At 30.4% G+C, this 18,743-nt stretch overlaps 1 protein-coding gene and 1 long non-coding RNA gene across 2 annotated transcripts; one reads left to right on the top strand and one right to left on the bottom strand.

Moving 5' to 3' along the window:
• Positions 1-6,887: 6,887 nt before the first annotated feature.
• LOC131659070 (AT-hook motif nuclear-localized protein 28-like) lies at positions 6,888-7,715 on the top strand. The gene has a single exon (XM_058928311.1). It carries the CDS (start codon positions 6,888-6,890, stop codon positions 7,713-7,715), a length of 828 nt encoding a protein of 275 aa, XP_058784294.1.
• A 7,449-nt stretch (positions 7,716-15,164) lies between these two features.
• Positions 15,165-18,439, bottom strand: LOC131656738 (uncharacterized). Its single transcript, XR_009300272.1, has 3 exons — positions 17,537-18,439; positions 16,144-16,668; positions 15,165-15,753 (listed from the first exon to the last, which is right to left on the bottom strand). It is a non-coding gene; the product is annotated as an uncharacterized LOC131656738 (long non-coding RNA).
• Positions 18,440-18,743: the final 304 nt, after the last annotated feature.

The raw sequence follows: 18,743 nt of genomic DNA, 5'->3' as shown, positions 1-18,743 counted from the left end.
AGAATGAAAGCATCAAATGTTAGAAAGCTAGAACCCTAAACCTAATAAAATTATGAAAAGGTATAAAACTAAGAGAAAGATAAAACTAAACTATAAAAATTAAACTTCACTTGTTTTCATTCCTTCTCAAATGTGTCAAAGACACTACATTATATAACATCCATAATGGATAATAAAACTAAAAGCCCAAATACAATTAGAGCCCAATACTAATAATAATACTATAAATATTATTATACCCCTCTATCAAACTTTAAGATTATAATGTAAAATAATTTGTTTGCATGAAGTTAAGAAGAAATTATTTCACTTTTCCCTTTCTCCATTGTATTTTTCCTTTTCAAAATGAGAATGAGATTTGGATTGTCTCACAATGAAGTGAAGGGAGAACAATCATTATATCATCACTACTTGCAAAAACTCCCCTCCCCACCTCATACTTACTTTCTTTATTCTTAAGATTAAATCAGTTGTACTAATTCCTAAATAAAATGTAAATTCTAATTAAAAAATCTCACTATTTAAGAAACTCCTAAACTTGATATAATACTTGTAATTATGCAGCATTTCAATTTATTAAGAAGAGAATAATAAAATTACTAAGATTTATGAGAATAACCTCAAAGATAGTATTTTGAACAACTAAATTCTCCAACATTTTTGAATTCTTATTTTTGGATTAGGGGACAACTACAATAAAGCCTTGATTATTGGTTTTGCAATTACTATTCTTTCATAATATGAGCATATCATAAGAACATTTGTATTTAAGATCACTATAAGTGGCTTGATGATTTTGAACATGAGTTGCAATATGAGATTTGTTTATTAGTCGTTCCTCATCATTATCATATTTGTTGATTAATTATATGATGATAATGGTGATGGGTCATTATTAGGACCGACTATGGAATCAGGCAAGCAGATCCATAGTATAGGATTTCAAAGAAATAAAGCCTCAATTTTAAATTATAATACTGCAATAATAAAATATATAATAACTAGCAAAATTGTTAACCAAATCATTGTTCGTAGACCAACAGTTAAGAATTAGCAATGGAAGCATAATGCCACCGGTTCATAACCGTGATCCCTTGAATATCATTTTTTATAGGAACAAACAAGAACACTTTCATTGCAGTTACGTAAATAAACATGAGGTAAAGTGCCAAGTAATTAATAAGTTGTCATAATTATTATTTCTCAAATTTTAATTATAAAATAAATTTATATATTTAATTAAAATTTTAAATGAATTTTATTTTTAATAGTTATTTATTATAATCCTTATAATTTCATTATAAATTTTAAATATTATTTATATGTTATAATTAAATATTTAAAAGTATATGATACAATTAACTCATTTATTTTTAAATTTTTATGATGAAATTAAATTCATTATCATTTGTGTTTTGATTAATTATTTTTTTATCATAAAATTAAATTTCTTATAAGTTAGATTAACCTGCGTATTAGGGCCAAGACATGGTTTAGACTTACTCCTATATTTCTTAGTCATATGATTTGATTTTCTGCAATTGAAGTAAAAGTAAACACCACTTTCATTTTTTTGAGATTGGTTATTGTCTAGAAATTGGAGTAATTCAGGCCCTTAAAAAATTCTCATTCTTAATTTAGTTAATCATATTGCGATTTTGAATTCTTTAATAATTTGGAGATGACTTCTTATCCGCATTGAATTTTTTGTTGTTGTTAGAAACAACCAAAACTTCATATTTTTAATCTTGTCTTCGGAATTCTTTTTCATTTTAGAGGTAGTAAAAAGTCAGATTTTTTAGGAGCCCATTTTTTTGTCTGTCCTGGGCGTCTAAAAAGTCAGGACTGGCCTTGGTCAACATGAGAGAAAAACATTCACATTGAGCCAAACACTCACCTAAAGGTCAAAGACTCACCCAAACAAATGAGAGAGACACTACAAATTCACCTAAAACCTTAAGGTGATATGTGTATGGACCATCTCACTTATAAAGTGCTCAACCTCCACTTTTCTAAGCAATGTGAGACTTAGAACTCACACTTGTTTCTCCACACAACTGTAGCAACCTGCTTAAAAATTTACGTTCAAACGGAGTCGTCACCCACTTTATTTGGGCAAGTGAGAAACTCTTAAAAAAGAGATTTTGGGTAAGTAGGTAAATTAGGCAAAAGGAAGGTGTTAGACACCCTTTGTCTCCCTTGTACTTAAGGGGACCCATTTAGCCTTTAGGTTTTATAAAATGGTTTTGACAATTGTTGACTAATAAATTAAAAATAATATGCATTTGTCCAAAAGGGTAAAACCTCAAAGGTTTTCATAGAGTCATTGTCAGATCGAGACAACAACGACTACAGGCCAAAGACCATGTATGGCAAAAAGTGGCCATTGTCAGATAGAGACAACAATGGCCAAATGGCCAAAAGCCAAAATACGTGTATAGTAAAAAGATAGGCCATTGTCAGATCGAGACAACAATGGCCATAAAAGATAGGACCACCAAAGGCCAAAACCATGTATAGTAAAAAAAGTAGACCATTGTCAGATCGAGACAACAATGGTCAAAGGCCAATGGTCAAGTATATAAAAATACAGCCTCAATGCGTCATCATTGGCCAAAAACCTTTAAAAGATAAAAGATATTGTAAAGAATTAAAATTCAACCGAAGCCTCAGATATTCATTATTGGCCAAAACAAAGATTTTTTAAAAACGGGGGGAGAAGAGAAGCGTAGAAAATAGTTTTTTTTGCAAAGTATGAATTTGTGTGTGTGAAAAATTGTACGTGAAATTGTAAAAAAATGTTTCCTTTTTAGGGTTGCTAAGACCTCTTTTTATAGAGTTAGAGAATTAGGTTAAATTCCATAAGAGGAAATAACCCATATCCACATATCCAAAAGCCCAACAACCCATTTTGAAAATTAGTTAAAAAATAGGAGAAAAAGTGTGAAAATGCCACTTGTGGGATTCAAACCCATGACTTCTTAGTTGCAAGCCTTATTCCTTACCAATTGTGCTATGTTATTTATTCGAAATAAAAATCCAATTGAAAGGATATGAAAGGCGAGAAAATATTTGTTATTTAAAAATATAAATAATTTACAAGTGAATTATTATATTTTTAAACAAATAATTACAAAAATCCAAAATATTGTAAATAAACCAAGGAAGTTTATAAAACCCAAGTTTAAAAATAATTTTGAATCCTGAAATTGGGCCTCATATTTTATGAATAATAAACCCAATTAAATACACACATTTACTTAATGTATACCCATATCTTTTGAATTGGACAATTCAGAGAATAGTTACGCTTTTGAAATGGGCTTGCTAATCAAGATGTCAAGCCCACTAGTTTGATATACACCCCTTGTAGAATTTGTACTACGTTCCAGTTAATAAAACGTAAAAGTAATAGGGCAAATTTTGGGGTATGACAACAACTTACACTTGTTTCTAAACAATCTCCCCCTCAAGTGTAAGTCTATCCACTATGCTCCATTTCAAGTGGAAACTCTTTCATCAACACGCTTGTACCGCCGTTGAGAGACACCCTTATCTCGTCATGGGCACTTCAACGGGACACACCGACTAACCATCATGTCAGAAAGACTTTTGATAGAATGAGTCATTCTCTTACTCAAACCAGACTCTGATACCACTGATGGGTCATCACGAGAGGCAAACATCCACATTAGACTAAGCACTCACCTAAAGGTTAAAGTCTCACCTAAATAAATGAGAGATACACTACATGTTTACCCAAAATCTTAAAATGATAAGTGTATGGGTCCTCTCATTTATTAAAGTGCTGAACCTCCACTTTTTTAAACAACGTGGAACTTATAACTCACACTTGTTTCTCCAAACAACTCACATTTGTTTCTTTGTTTATTTGACATCCAAATAAATATTGTGAGAGGATTGGTTAAAAATAATATCCTTAACAGTTAACTTGCAAACGTCATCTTGGTCAGACAACATAGTTTCATTTCCTCTTTATTTTTCTATGTCACCAGATTCATATGGTCTTTATTTAAACATCTCATGAAGAATGTTTTAAAATTATCTTTCACATACAAACTAAAACTATAATTTAAACCACATTAGTTTCTCATTCCTTATCAACACCTCTTTCAAAACAAAATTTTAAGCACTGGAGTACACATGACTTCATTTTGTTAAATAACTACACCAATAACCTCCTCCATCAAATATGGTTTCAACCTTTAGAACATTTATTCTACCATACTTAAAAAAATGGGATTCTCTCATATTCAACATCGATATTAAAGGTGTAATCTTCCCTTTCTACCAAAGGAAAAGTAGTAAAAACATATAAATAGCCAAGACTGACCAATATTCTAGCAACATATTCAAGCTATTTTCTACTAGTAACATCGTCCAATGCTAGAGAAATTCTAATACCCCATGCAATAGAAAAGATAAATTTATATCTCTCATATTGGTTCTTGTGTGCAAATTGAAATCACACATCTAAGAAAGCAAACAAATTATTTGCGATACAAAGTTATAAGTCCCACAACAATAATCATACAAAAATATTCAGTGATGAAAAATGAAAACAATAACCCAAACAAGGGGTATCTCTTTTCTTCAACATTAATCTTCCATGAAAGAAAGTTTTTCAACTATCAACCTCGACAACATACTCAATTTCCATAATATAAATGGAACTAGTGTTATCCTTTGAAGCTTGCTTAAAATCTTTGCTTTGATAATTTGATATCCCTAGTCACTTTATCTTAATTTTTGTCAATCTAATGTATTGCAAATGACTACTCTAGTAAGGATTGACCAAGGAAATGGACGAGAGTACATTGCCATTAAAATTATGGTTAAATATGTTTATGGTCCTCCTAATCATATTTCATTTTTAGTCCCTAATCTTTATAGGTCCACATATTAGGCTCAAAGTAAGAAGTAAAAAAGGGAAGGTGATGTGATGATTCTGCAGTGCAGAAATTATACCCTGTTTGTTTTTTGCATTTGAATCGTGCCATAGATGATGATATAAACTGTAACAACAATTGAAAACATTATAATTATAATTCGCATTTGAAGCATACAAATAATCTTCAATCTGGATTTGAATGATTCAATATCATTTGAAGCATTTAACCTAATCAATTTAACAAAACACTATTCATGAAATTGAGGTTGAAACCTATAAGATTAAAAAACAAACAGAAACAGCGAATCAGAAAATCGATTGAAGAAAGGATGGATTATGGTTTGAAGAGATACATGGGAGGATATTTATGGTTGGGTAGTGAAATACCGAAATTTGTTGTTTCGGCACGGTGAAGAGAAGCTATCGTCGAAAGTTGTTAGTGGTGATTGTTCTGGACGGTGGCTATCAGAAAAAAAGGAGGGGGTCGTTGATGTAGGATGAACGGGTGATGAACGGTTGATGGTATCAGAGAGAAGCTAGAGATGATTTTTAGAGTTGAGGTTTCGATAGTTATTATGCGATGAGGTTAAAGGTGTGATTAAACGGCGGTTGAGGGACTATATTGGTAGTGATGAAATGATGAATCTACGAAGGATTGAAAGTGATGAAATTGAAGTTTGCTTGGCTATGGTGAGAAGATGATGAAAAGGGTTGGATGAATGGAAGTTGATGATGGTGAGCGGAGAAGAGAATATGAGACGTGCAGCTTTTGCCGCTTTTTCTTTTTTGTTTTGATATCTCTCTATCACCCTAACCTGTGTCTCTCCAGCAAATGAAAGGGTTTAGGGTTTATGGGAAGTTGTAGCTTTTGATAGGTTCCATGGCTATACATTTTCAATAAGCGTGTATGTACATGAATAAATGAGCCTAATAATTAATAGCAGTGATCATTACCAATTTTAAATTCAAATTGCATCAATTTTTAATAAGCGTGCAATATATAAGGGGTTTGATTAAAAAAATAAATCTAAAATAAAATACCAATAACAACAAAATAAATAAAAAGGCTGACACATCATCCAGTATTAAATCCCAAATGAATATAAGTGAGTTATTTTGCAAAAAGACAATTTTATCCATGGAATCAGATCAGACTGAGTTGTTTAGTCAGAGGGCTTGGAATGTCTTTTCCAGGTACTTTAGTTTTTATATGTTATAATAGATTTTCAATTTTTGTCCCGATTTCGGACCAATTTGTACGTTGGTTAGTTCGTTGGCAATATATTTTTATTTTAAGAAAAGAAATTATACTAGACATAAAACAAAATGCATTGAATATGCAAATTGTCCGTATGTTAATTGAATTGTTGACTCAGATTTATCCGTTGTTATGAAAATATTAATGAATACTTTATTTTTTTCTTTCAGGTTAATTGGATTATTGACTCAAACTTAGACTTATATTATTAAAGTTTAAAATATGTATTTAATTTTGTAAATTATACTCATATAGACATGAAAATTTTAAGTGTTATTGTTTAGAATATATTAATGGATATTTTTTAATATAAAAAAGTTTTAGAAATGGTTATAATATTAATTTATTCTCTTGCTCCTTAATGTGTCATGTTGTAGGAGAATGGTCAATCATTCTAGATTCAACCCTTTTTAGTAAGATAGCTCTTATATTAGTTTTATATTTCAAATTCAAATTAATGACTAAAATATGATTCATTTAATGTTGACCAATGAATTGGATTGTTTGACTATACTATTTTTTATTACAAATTTAAAAATATTGATATGTATAAAAGACTATTCATAATACATATATCTTCATTTCTCTTTATTTATGCTATATTTCTTGTCTTCCAGAAACTCTAAAAATATATATCCTTACTGAATCAAATCAGTGAGCTTAGACACAATCTCACGTAGCTCATCTATCATGGTAGGATCTAACAGAGAGAATAACATGGCCACTCACATCACTTCCACCACCACCAACAACAACTACATTATACCAACACCAACACCAACACAATTGTTCCCTAGGAGAAACAATAATCTCCCTATAGATTCAAGGGATTTCCTTGCCCCATCCTCCTCGAGAAAACCGAAAGGCAGACCTTTAGGCTCTAAGAATAAACCTAAACCACCTGTTGTTATTGAGGGAAACCCTAACATGTTAATGGAACCAGTTTTCATTCAGATCCCTGCTGGAAATGATGTTGTTGAGACTCTCATCAACTTGGCTCGAACTCATCAGGCTAATATCACTGTATTGAGTGGTTCTGGTCTTGTCTCTAATGTTACCATTTTGCACCCCATATCTCGTGCCCCTACTTTCCCTATCAAAGCAACATTGCATATGATATCTATCTCTGGAACTTATCTGAATGCTAACTCTGTTGGTATTTCTCACCAATTTATTGCTGACCAATCACGCTCATCGTTTTCCATTTATTTTTGTGGAGATCGTAGACAGGTGCATGGTGGCATTATTGGAGGAAAGATCGAGGCTGTCGGTGTTGTTTCCATTAGGGCCACTCTTTTTAAAAATCCAGGGTTTCATAGGGTAGCTATTGTTAATGGAGTTTTTCAAGAAATTGAAGGGAATGACACAATGTATAATGGCGGTGTCATTCCTAATGCTGATCGTGCTACATATGGATCCACCAACAATGTTATGGGTTCCAGTTCAGCTCAACCAGATTATCAAATGCTTCATCCTTCTCTTCCACCAAATGTGAATTTAATGCAATGGAATCGCAACCGTTCCACCCGTAATGATACTTATTAGTTGCAAAATACTCTCATGGTTTTCAATGTGATTTGTTAAGTCTTTTCAATGTTTGAATAAATGAAATTAATTTCTTGTTGTTATGTCCTATTAAGGAGAGATTAATAATTAAAATATTTATGTGTTGCTTTGTACATCTTCATCAGGGTGTTTAATTCCCTTCATTTGAATGTTTTTTTATATGTTTTGTCTTCTTCTGTTTAGTTTGTTCAATATAACAATTATTTTCAATGTGTTTTTATAATCGTTAATGATTTCCATATGCATGAATAATCACTGTGAGTGTAAATTATAGTTTTTCATGAAGCATTCAATTGTTTTATCATTTGTATTCTTTTTTTTTTGTTGTTTTCTATATTTTTTTCATTGGCCTTAAATTTATTTTATAGATTTTTGTATTGAGTTAGAGTACCATTGACACTCATTTATTTAATTTAGTGTGGACGCTTATAAGATCTCGTATACCACCCGATATATACTCTTTGGATACAAATTAGAGGGTTTACATCACTCATAATACAAAGATTGATTCTCATTGATTCTATATTTTTTGTTTTTACTGAGTGGATACAATTTTGTAATTTTTTCTTTTAAAAACAAGGGTTAATAGGTATTTTGCTCACTGTCGTATAGGCGAACTTTGAAAAAACCCCTTAAAAGAGTTATATGTCCCCCTTATATATATAAATTTCAAGTTGGATTATTTATTTATTTAGGATATGAAAGGTTAAAACTTAAATAAAACAAAAACTTGGCATCAACTGAATTCGAATCCAAAATGTTAGAGTAACAAGGATAGGAGACTGACCACTAGGTTGTCCATTTAGTTAGAATAAAAACATCCCAAGAGTAACAACTATTTCAATAACACTTTTATTTCAATTATTTTTCTCTCTTTTAATGGTAGATCCAAGACCATAGGCGAGGGGTGTAAGATTTTATTTTTTATATTTTGATAAAACAATTTTTCACATTATTATTATTTTAAAATCACACACACACAATATATATATATATATATATATATATATATATATATATATATATATATATATATATATATATATATATATATATATATAAAACTTGAACATGTGCCTAGACTCAAAAGTAGAAACAGTACTTGAGGGACCCAAAAAATCGGAGCAGACTAAAGCAAAAGGGGATGAAGCTCGTTTATTGTCTCGATCTGGAATATGCGTATTTCTTATTCATTATCGATCCCAAAAAGGTTATCTTTGCTAGTCACATACTCTACATTGATACCTCATATCGGTCAATGTTACGTTCTTCGAGTCTGTTTCAAATTTTGAGTCCATCCAAGTAACTTTGAAACCTCTTCAGGAAGGTACTCTCACACCTCTTTTGGAAGTCCCATATGCCATTGTCCCCCATCATTCTAGGGAACCTGGCCCACTTTATATCTCAATGGTTGACCCCTTAAGGAGCCTCGACCACTTCAAACATATCAGCATCGTCACCCAACGTCTGGCGTACTTGTCCTTGAGATCATTGCAGGTTCTCATCCGATGCTCTCAACATCACCGAATCCGATCTTACAACTTGGGTGTAATCTCGTGATTTCCCTAAAAAAGGTATACATCAAACACAAAATCCTTTTCCACATCATATTGATTTATGTTATAATCGTGTTTCCCCTTTGTAGTATACTTGCTTGTCTTCTTTGTCTTTTGTTTCTATTCCTAAAAATCCAGGTGAAGCATTATCTCACCCTAAGTGGAGGCAAGTAATGGTTGATGAAATGTGTGCTCTTCAAAGTAGTGGTATTTAGGAATTGGTTCCTCCACCCCTTAGGAAATCTTTAGTAGGTTGTTGCTGACTTTATGTAGTAAAGGTTGGTCCAGATGGTTAGATTGATCGATTTAAAGCTCACTTGGTAGCCAAAGGGTACATTCAGATTTTTGGGTTGAATTATAGTGATACCTTCTTGTGTGTAGCTAATATATAATATGTTAGACTTCTTGTAGCCATTCCAGCCATTCGACATTGGCCTCTACATCAACTTGACATCAAAAATGCATTTTTACATTGTGATCTTGAAGAGGAAGTATATATGGAGCAACCACCTGGGTTTGTTGCTCAGAGTGAGTCATCGAATATGGTCTATAGGCTACACATGTCTCTTTATGGTCTCAAGAATTCTCCGAGAGCTTGGTTTGACAGATTCAGTACTATAGTACAACAGTTTAGTATGGTCCATAGTGAAGTTGACCATTTTGTTTTTTATTGTCACTCGGACCAAGGGTGTATTTATCTTATTGTGTGTGTAGATGATATTGTCATAATTAGAAGTTGCTTGCAAGGAATACTCCAGTTGAAATAACATCTCTCAAATCAATTTTAGACAAAAATATCTTGGTAGACTCCTCTATACTTTGGGCATTGAGGTAGTCCAATCTAAAGATGGTACAAGACCCTCGTTTAAGATCCGATGGACCACCTACTATCATGTTTCTGTTATTGGACCAACCACTATTTATTTTCATACTCCAGATATCCAGTACTGGCGTGAAGGAGTGTATTCAGAGTCCCACATCAGATAATATAGATTTGAACATGTGCTTATAAGTGGGGGAAATCCTCACCTTACAAGCCAATTTTATAAGGCTGTGTTAGGCCCTATCACATTTCTTAACACACACACACACACAGATATATATATATATATATATATATATATATATATATATATATATATATATATATATATATATATATATATATATATATATATATATATATATATATATATATATATATATATATATATATGATAAGAAAAAGTGGAAGAAAAAAGGAGCATAACAACTTGAAGGGCAAGGATAAAATGAAGATAAACTTGAATCCTCTAATTGAAGGGGTGATAGAATAACAAGAATCAAAGCAAAAAGAATTTATTTAACAAGAATAAGATTCAATGTTACAATTGTGAGTAATTTGTTTGGGAAAATGAAATAAGCCATAGAATAATGAAGAATAAGCAAATGGGGTTAGCTAACATTTAAGTGAAATAAGCCTTAGAATAATGAAGAACAAGTGATTTATGTGAATCTTATAATGAAGAATAAGATTCAATGTTACAATTCTAATTCTTATACTTGGTACTTTATACGTGGTACTCAAATCATATGACATGTAACAAGAAGCTGAACACATAATTTGATTCAAGCAAGAAAATAAAGTGGGGTTAGCTAACAATATTGAATGGAAACATAAGGCATGGTTAATGACCCTATTCATCTGCAAGATATTAAGAAAATAGTGATACAATTTTTCTATATGTTCCCGATATTAAGTGTAATCTAATGAGTGTTAGCTAGATAAAAGAGAAGATATACTTAATAATTATGGAAGATGATTCACTTAAATTGTATGATACTAAGAGGAGACTAGTTTTGAAATGGTTTAATATCCTTTTTGGTCCCGTATGTTAAACCTAGGGTTCACTTTGGTCCATTAACTTCAAAAATATTCATATTGGTCCTTTAACTCTTCAAAATGTATCATGATAGTCCTTTTCGTCGACTTAGTAACGAAAAAACACATAAATCATTCACTTAATTCGTCGCTAATTAGATAAAAGGACTAACATGATAAATTTTGAACAAATATGAGATCAATATAAACTTTTTTAAAGATAAGAGACCAAAATAAGCTCGGAGGTTAACATATTAGACTAAAAATGACATTAAACCTTTGAAATCAATTTTTACAAAATAATAGAACCTTCAAGATCTTGATCAATGCAATGGAGATTAACTATTTTTTAACAATGATTCTAGACAATTAGGGCGTCTTATGGCATAAAAGGTATATTCATTTTTAATTTAATAGTTTAAGCAAACTCAATACAAAGAAGATAATGGTAGAAAATAATAGTCATGACTCGTGAGATGTCTTGCAAACATGTCTGGTAGGAAAACATTCAAGATAAAATTTCACCAACAACTCGTGAATGAAGTCTACCGAGGTACTAAATATGGTTCATTAAGAAATTCATGGCCCACTTAAGTGTTATCATTATGTGGTAATAAATACTTCATAATAGTGGTAAATTTCCATCTTAAGTTAAAATACACACACCGAAAGAAATATTTTCTAAAACTTTATGTTTTAATATCAGTTTTAAGAAAATGCTTTTGGATGAAGAAATGTATTTTAACTTAAATAATTAATTATTCATCCTTGAATAATCGATTATCAAACATTCGCTTTCTACATATAAAAAATATCACACCGTAATATAAAGTGAATAATTATGCTCCTTATTATTGCCGAGTAATCAATTACGATCCTTTAATAATCAATTATGATATGTATCAGGCCAAATGCTTACTCTTCATCTTCTATAATTGATTACGGTTTCACAAGAATCAATTATGATTCTTACACGAGAGATTTTCATTATTCTCATATATGTGAGAATTTACGACACCTTAGCTATATATTATACCCCTAAGAAAACCTTTCAAACACGCTAATTGATAGGAAAACATTTCTAACATTCTTACTTCCTTCTCTCACTTAAATTCAAAAAATTTCATACATGTAATTATTTTTAAAAGAGTAACCATTACACACTATTGTAACTTATTTGCTCAAGATTCAATATTTTCACTAAAGATGTAATTCTTCACATCTAATATCATTTTGATAAATGAGAGCTAACATCTCTTAAAATTGTACAATTTTTGAAGAATTACATCTTTTTGGTTCAAAAGATGTGTCGATAAGTGAAGTCTCAAGGTGTTCTTCTTGGAGACTATATGTATGCAAAGTGGGTTAGGTTGAACAAGTATAAACACTCGTGTGTTATTTTCTTATGCATTATCGTTTTTATTTTTTATTTCCACGAGTCTTAATCATTTATTTGACTCTTCATATTATTTCCACTTGAAACTTTTCTTTTAAAACCAATCTTTTTTTGATGTCTTAAAAACTTTTTATATCTATAATTCACCCTCCACTTCTAATTTGAGTCACTTGTTCAACAAGTGGAACCAAAACTTGAACTATTGTTTAAAGACTAGTCGTCCCATGGGCCAAGATAAAAAAATGAATCATTAAACGAATTAATCATTAAACAAGTCCCATCTTTCATTGATGAAGGGTATGACTACTAAAAAAATACTACTATGGAAAACATCTTTAACCTCATTTGGATATGAGTTGTTACCTAAATTTCATAGGCGAAGTAACGAAGGGCGTCAATAAAAGTGTGTCACTTTACCACTCAGTTGTAACTCCGCTGAGGAAAAAAGTGTAATGGTCATGTGTTTGATCCCCAGTGATAACTTTTTAGATTTTTTAAATGGCGAAAACACTTTCTCACAAATTTGTCATTTAATCGACGGGGTAAAACACAAGTGAGTTTATAATATATAATGTGGATTACTTATTTCACTAAACCCTAAATGAACATGTAAAATTTCAAATTTGTTACATGTTATATTTGAAGAATTATATGAACAATTTGAAGTCAAGGCACTATATGAACAATTATGTTATATTTGAAGAACAACTTATACTAATCAATGATTTTTGAGCATCCTGTAACTCATTATTCTTCTCCCGTTCTTTAATGGTTTGAATCTTGTTCAATATTTCAAGTTACTCATTCAACACTTTCTTCTCTACTAATTCATTTTTCAAAGCATACAATTTTATGCTTTGTAAAATGAACAAGTATAGAACAAAGTTGGAAAAATACTCTTTTTGGTCTCGTAAGTTAACCTCGGAGGTTCTTTTTGGCCCCTTAACTTGTAAAAGCTCCATATTGCTCCCTTAACTCTTCAAAAGGTGCCATTGTAGTCCTTTTTGTCATATTAGTGACAGAAAAACTCAAAAATTGGTCGCTAAATCAATCGCTAATATGACAAAAATGATTACAATGACACCTTTTGAAGAGTTAAGAGACCCATATGAAACTTTTTGAAGTTAAAAGATCAAAATGAACCCCGAGGTTAACATACGGGACCAAAAGGGATATTTTGCCAATAAAGTTGAAGAAAAACTAAAAGCATTGAGAGATTTTATCCCTTAAAGAACGGGAGATGAATGATGAGTTACAAAATAAAAAAACATTAATTAGTGTAAGATGTTTTTCAAATACAACATGATTTTTCATACTATTATTTTAAAAATAAACTAGTGTGTATACCCGTGCGAGGCATGGGACAAAAGGGGAAAGGGGCGCTCAGGATTCTAAAAAGTTTAATTATTTTTTTATTATTTTTTTTAAAGGAAAACAAAAGACCAAATTTTAAGTTATTATGGATTATTTATTAATCAATAATTAAAATTTATTAACAAAATTAAATTAAATGAGTAAAATAAAATAAAAACCATTTCTTCAAATATTTTTTTAAAAGTTTTTAACTAAATCTTTTTAAATTTTATTTAATAAAAACAACGAATAATCTAAAAATAATTTAATTTTAATTTTATTTCAAAATAATGAAAAACAAACTTAACCAAAAAAAAAAACAAAGAATCGTCCATCCATGGTAAAAAAGAATTATTTTGACTGATTATTATTTAATTAATGAATATCCACAACTAAATAAAAATAAAATTAAAATAAAACCAAAAATTATTAAATATACAAAAAAGAAAAGAGAGTGTTCACTGACTTCAATTTTTAATTAAGATCTTATTTAATCAGTTAGTTAACATTCACATAGTTATAAGTATAGGCTAATAATATGCACCAAATTGTAAAGATTGATCCGTACTTATAATAAAACATACAACTGATTCTCTACCTTCAATTATATAAAACAATAGCGAAGAAAAATTTAAGAGACGAACATTAAAATGAACAGTTTACCGTTGGTATATCATAGATATATTCACATCTATCCATGAAAAATAAAATAAGAAATATAAAAAATAAAATACTTGCGACTTATTTTTGTTTATAAAAATAATTGTATCAATAATAGACTTTCCCGCTACAAAAATATTTATAACTTATTTCTGTTTATAAAAACAATTGTATCAACAATAAATTTTTCTTATTTATAAAAATATTTGTAATTTATTGCCGTTTATAAAAAATTTTGTATAAAAATAATTGTAACTTATAAAAAAAACTTAATTACTCATATATATTTTTCCAAATAATTGTCATTATATTATAAAAACCATTTAATAATTCTTATATATTTTTACTTAAACTATTTCAACTATTTAATTATAAAATTATTTTAAAAAACATAATATAGTTTATAACTAAAATCAATATGATTAATTACTTTTTTCAGTAATTATTAGATTTAGCTTTTCTCGGGGATTTTAGTTGTTTTTTTTTTTAAAAGCAAAAAAAAAGTGTATAATTAGTTATATGAGCATATTAATGAAATAGGTAATATGCATATGCAGGAGAAAATACAAATAAGAATGACGATCTTCCTTCCTTTAGTTGTCCACTTTTAGAGTTCTCATTCCTGATTAATTGGAGCCAAAATTAAAAAAATCACTACATATAGTATTACTTATATTATACATAAGTACAAATTAACCATCCATCAATCTTCTTAGCCATATTGAGTGTAAGATAATGTGAAAAACATCAAAAAAAATTTAGGAGGTTGATTCAGAGTAAAATGCCTCCTCACAGCCTATACTCCCATTTTTGAGATCCCTATACTTGCTCTCTGAAATAATGCTAAGAAACTCTTTCAACCTAGAAATATCTGAAACATCCACATGCACTGAAAATGTTTCCCATCGCAGCACATCACTAAAGGACAACGCATAATAACTTGATAGAATCACAGGCACACATTCTGCATAAATTGACTCCACAATTCTTGGGCTAGCCACTTCATGGCAATTTGGACAAAGACAATATTTAGAGTTTAGCATGAAGGAATAGTAGTCAATGCCTTTAGGAAGATACTCATACATGGTGATATCGTTATCTTTGTTTTTCCAATGCTGGAGAAGAATCGGGCTAATTGGGCTGTGTAAACCATCTATAAAGGAAAGGATTGCTCTCTGCTGCAAATGGACCCTGCATAAATTAAGGAAACAAAAATGGCTTAAAGTTCAGAATAGAAAAGAGTGGGAATGAAAATAAATATAAGGTGTCAAGCAAACCAATTAAAATGGCTTCAAGTTTATAATAGAAAAGAGTGGGAATTAAAACAAATATAAGCTGTCAAGGAAACCAACAAAGCAAAAAGGTTAAATTAGATTCCATACCACAGATGATAGCAAAAATGATTCTAACAGGAAGAAAATCTTAGCGGGAACAGCAAGGAAATCATTCTTGAGTTTTAAATCATTATCATATTCTAAGTTTCTTAGAGTATGTAAAATGTAAATTTCTAAATCTATCAAATCTAGACTTTATGGTTTTTGATCCAACTGCAAGTGATTTAACATTAAAGTAACTTTTTACCTTTGAAAACATTGGGAAGCCGTGAATAGTCTTCAAAATATCGTTATCGTTTTTGTTGAAGGATGTTGGATTTTCTTTCTATGACAACATTGGAAGGTAGACAATTTTAAGTAACCCACTAATGCAATAGTTTAGAAAAGTGATTTGCAAGCCACATTGCCCACTTAATACAACTCCTTATAAAGTCTTCTCTTATCAAACTTATAGGAAGAGAAATCCATCTGTAATTGATAAATGGTGCTATCAGTGCCAACCCTGCAAGCCTGCATAATTTTCTCCTATCGTAAACTTAACAGAAAAGTCTTGGCCCTTGTTAATAGAAACATCTTCGTAGTTTACGTGTATGACCTTGTTGTTTTTTAGTTAAAAGCTTAATTCTCCTAAAGTATGAACCTTGCAGCATCATCACGTACTATGAATAAGCCGATCAAACCTTTTTCTTCTTGCTGCCAAAGTTCTTATTCCACCAATTCAATTCAATTCATGCTCAAGGAGTTCTTCAGTTCCAAAAGACTCAATACTAATCTATTCCAAATGACCAGAACTTAGATAAACGACATAACGATAATAGGTAAAATAATCATTGCAGTAGCGTGGAAATACCAAGCCAACCTCCATATAATAAAGTAGTTGACGGTCTTCATTTCAAAGCCGCATAACTCATTAAACGCAAACATTATATAGCTACAAAATATTATTGCAAAATATACACACAGTTGTAGCCCCAACTTTTGCAGATATTATGGCAGTTTAAAAAGCTTATCTATGACTTGGTTTCCACTCACACATTATAGAGAACATATATCTTAACTTTGATACTATGAGAAACATGTAGAAAATTTACATAATCAATAAAATGATAAGGTCAATGATACAATTAGGAATATGTTTAAAAAATACATATTTATAAGCAACCAAATGTTGCTATTGACCTCATTAAGTCAATCATACTATGAGGGTGGATAAGGCCAATGATACTATGAACAATAATCATGTTTTTTTAAGAAAGTTAAGATTAACAACATTAAGTAAGATGTTTATTAAAAAAAAGTAATGATGAAAGATGAAATGCGGAAGATTGTTAAGAATAGAAGCGAAAAGTACCAACTCAGTAACTCAATTAAGCTGGTCATTATTAGCTTGCTCTGTTTTTTTTAACTCTAATATTTCCCCTTGATGTTCATGAAGTTTTGTTGCTCATTTTTGCAGCCATATAATAAAATTCATATAAATCATAATATCTTTTTTCAAAAATTTAAAAAATAAGACTGTCAAATTTGCTAAACCTTAACCTTTAGTTTTCAAGCATGGAAGATATAAATGGGTCCTGTGATATATGGCAAAGGTGTTTGTGAGAGTATTAGAATAAGACTTGACTTTGAAGATCACTTACTTGATTTGATGACATCTCTTTCTCCAGAAAACAATTGAAGCCACCCACTGTACACAAAAAGAAAAGACAAAATAGAATAAGAAATGTCCTTTAAATATTCCATCATAAGATTACTGAAATAAATAACAATCATCGCACTGGAACCTTGAGCTAAGAAATAAGGAAATTAAACTGTGTATATACTCAAAAACCTTGATAATTCTTTCAATAAAAAAAAAGTTAATTTAACTTCTTTTTGCAATTGTCGATATTGTGCAATACGAAACAACACCAGCACCAGTGAAACACCACATTTCATTCCCTTTTCCACCAAAGTTTCCAACTTCGATTTCGAAATGGAGCCCTCTGTGAAGAAAACCCTTGAATCAGAGCATGCAACAATGGGGAATCACGAGAAGATAATTAGGAATCTTAATTAGAAGCGATGTGTTGCTGAAAGAGGTGGACGACGATGAAGAAATTGACGAACCACAGACACTCTTTAATGCGTCTTTGTACTTTCAGAAAAGCAAAGTGTGATTTCTTGTCGCCATTCATATTCAAAAGATCTGAAACTAAAATAATACATAGAACGAATTGAATGATGCTATGTTGTTTCGTTATAGTGAACTAACTGGAGTGAATGAGTGAGTGTGAATCTAAGAGTGAAGGTTTGGTATGGAAAGAGAAAAGTAATCAATAAATATGGTGAAGAAGAGGAGTAGAGTGAAGTATGGAGAAAAAAGAAATTGATAATTTTAGGAGAGAGAGAGATCCATTTTTCCGGTTGCCCTTTCTTCTGCCGGATGTAAAATGGATGGAATGCAGTGGCAGAAAAGATTTAAGGAATATGTCACTTACCTCTTGAGTTCTCTTTCAATGCATTGAGCCAGAAGAGAATGAATGATTCACATGGAAAATGTAAATGGCTTTTCATTTCTCAATGAGACAATTGAATTACTCTGCTGATACTTTCAAAATTTAAAATTTACAATTAACGTGAAGTGAAGTGGATATTCTTTTACTTAGTTAGATAGACATTTAAATAAAATTAAAGTTAATTAAAAATATTAAGAAAGGTTGAAGGAGTGATACATCAGCAATAATAAATAATAATATAAGATAGATTTAGTGCAATGGAAGAGAAAAAATTAATTGGTTGAGGAAAGAAAAAATATGGAGACTATTTGTATTCAATATTAATAAGAGTAATTATAAAATAATATAA

The sequence above is a fragment of the Vicia villosa genome, linkage group LG3 (assembly GCF_029867415.1).
Source record: "Vicia villosa cultivar HV-30 ecotype Madison, WI linkage group LG3, Vvil1.0, whole genome shotgun sequence".
Lineage (NCBI taxonomy): Eukaryota > Viridiplantae > Streptophyta > Magnoliopsida > Fabales > Fabaceae > Vicia > Vicia villosa.
The sequence above is the reverse complement of the archived record's forward strand: the minus strand, read 5'-3'. Positions and strand labels throughout refer to the sequence as shown.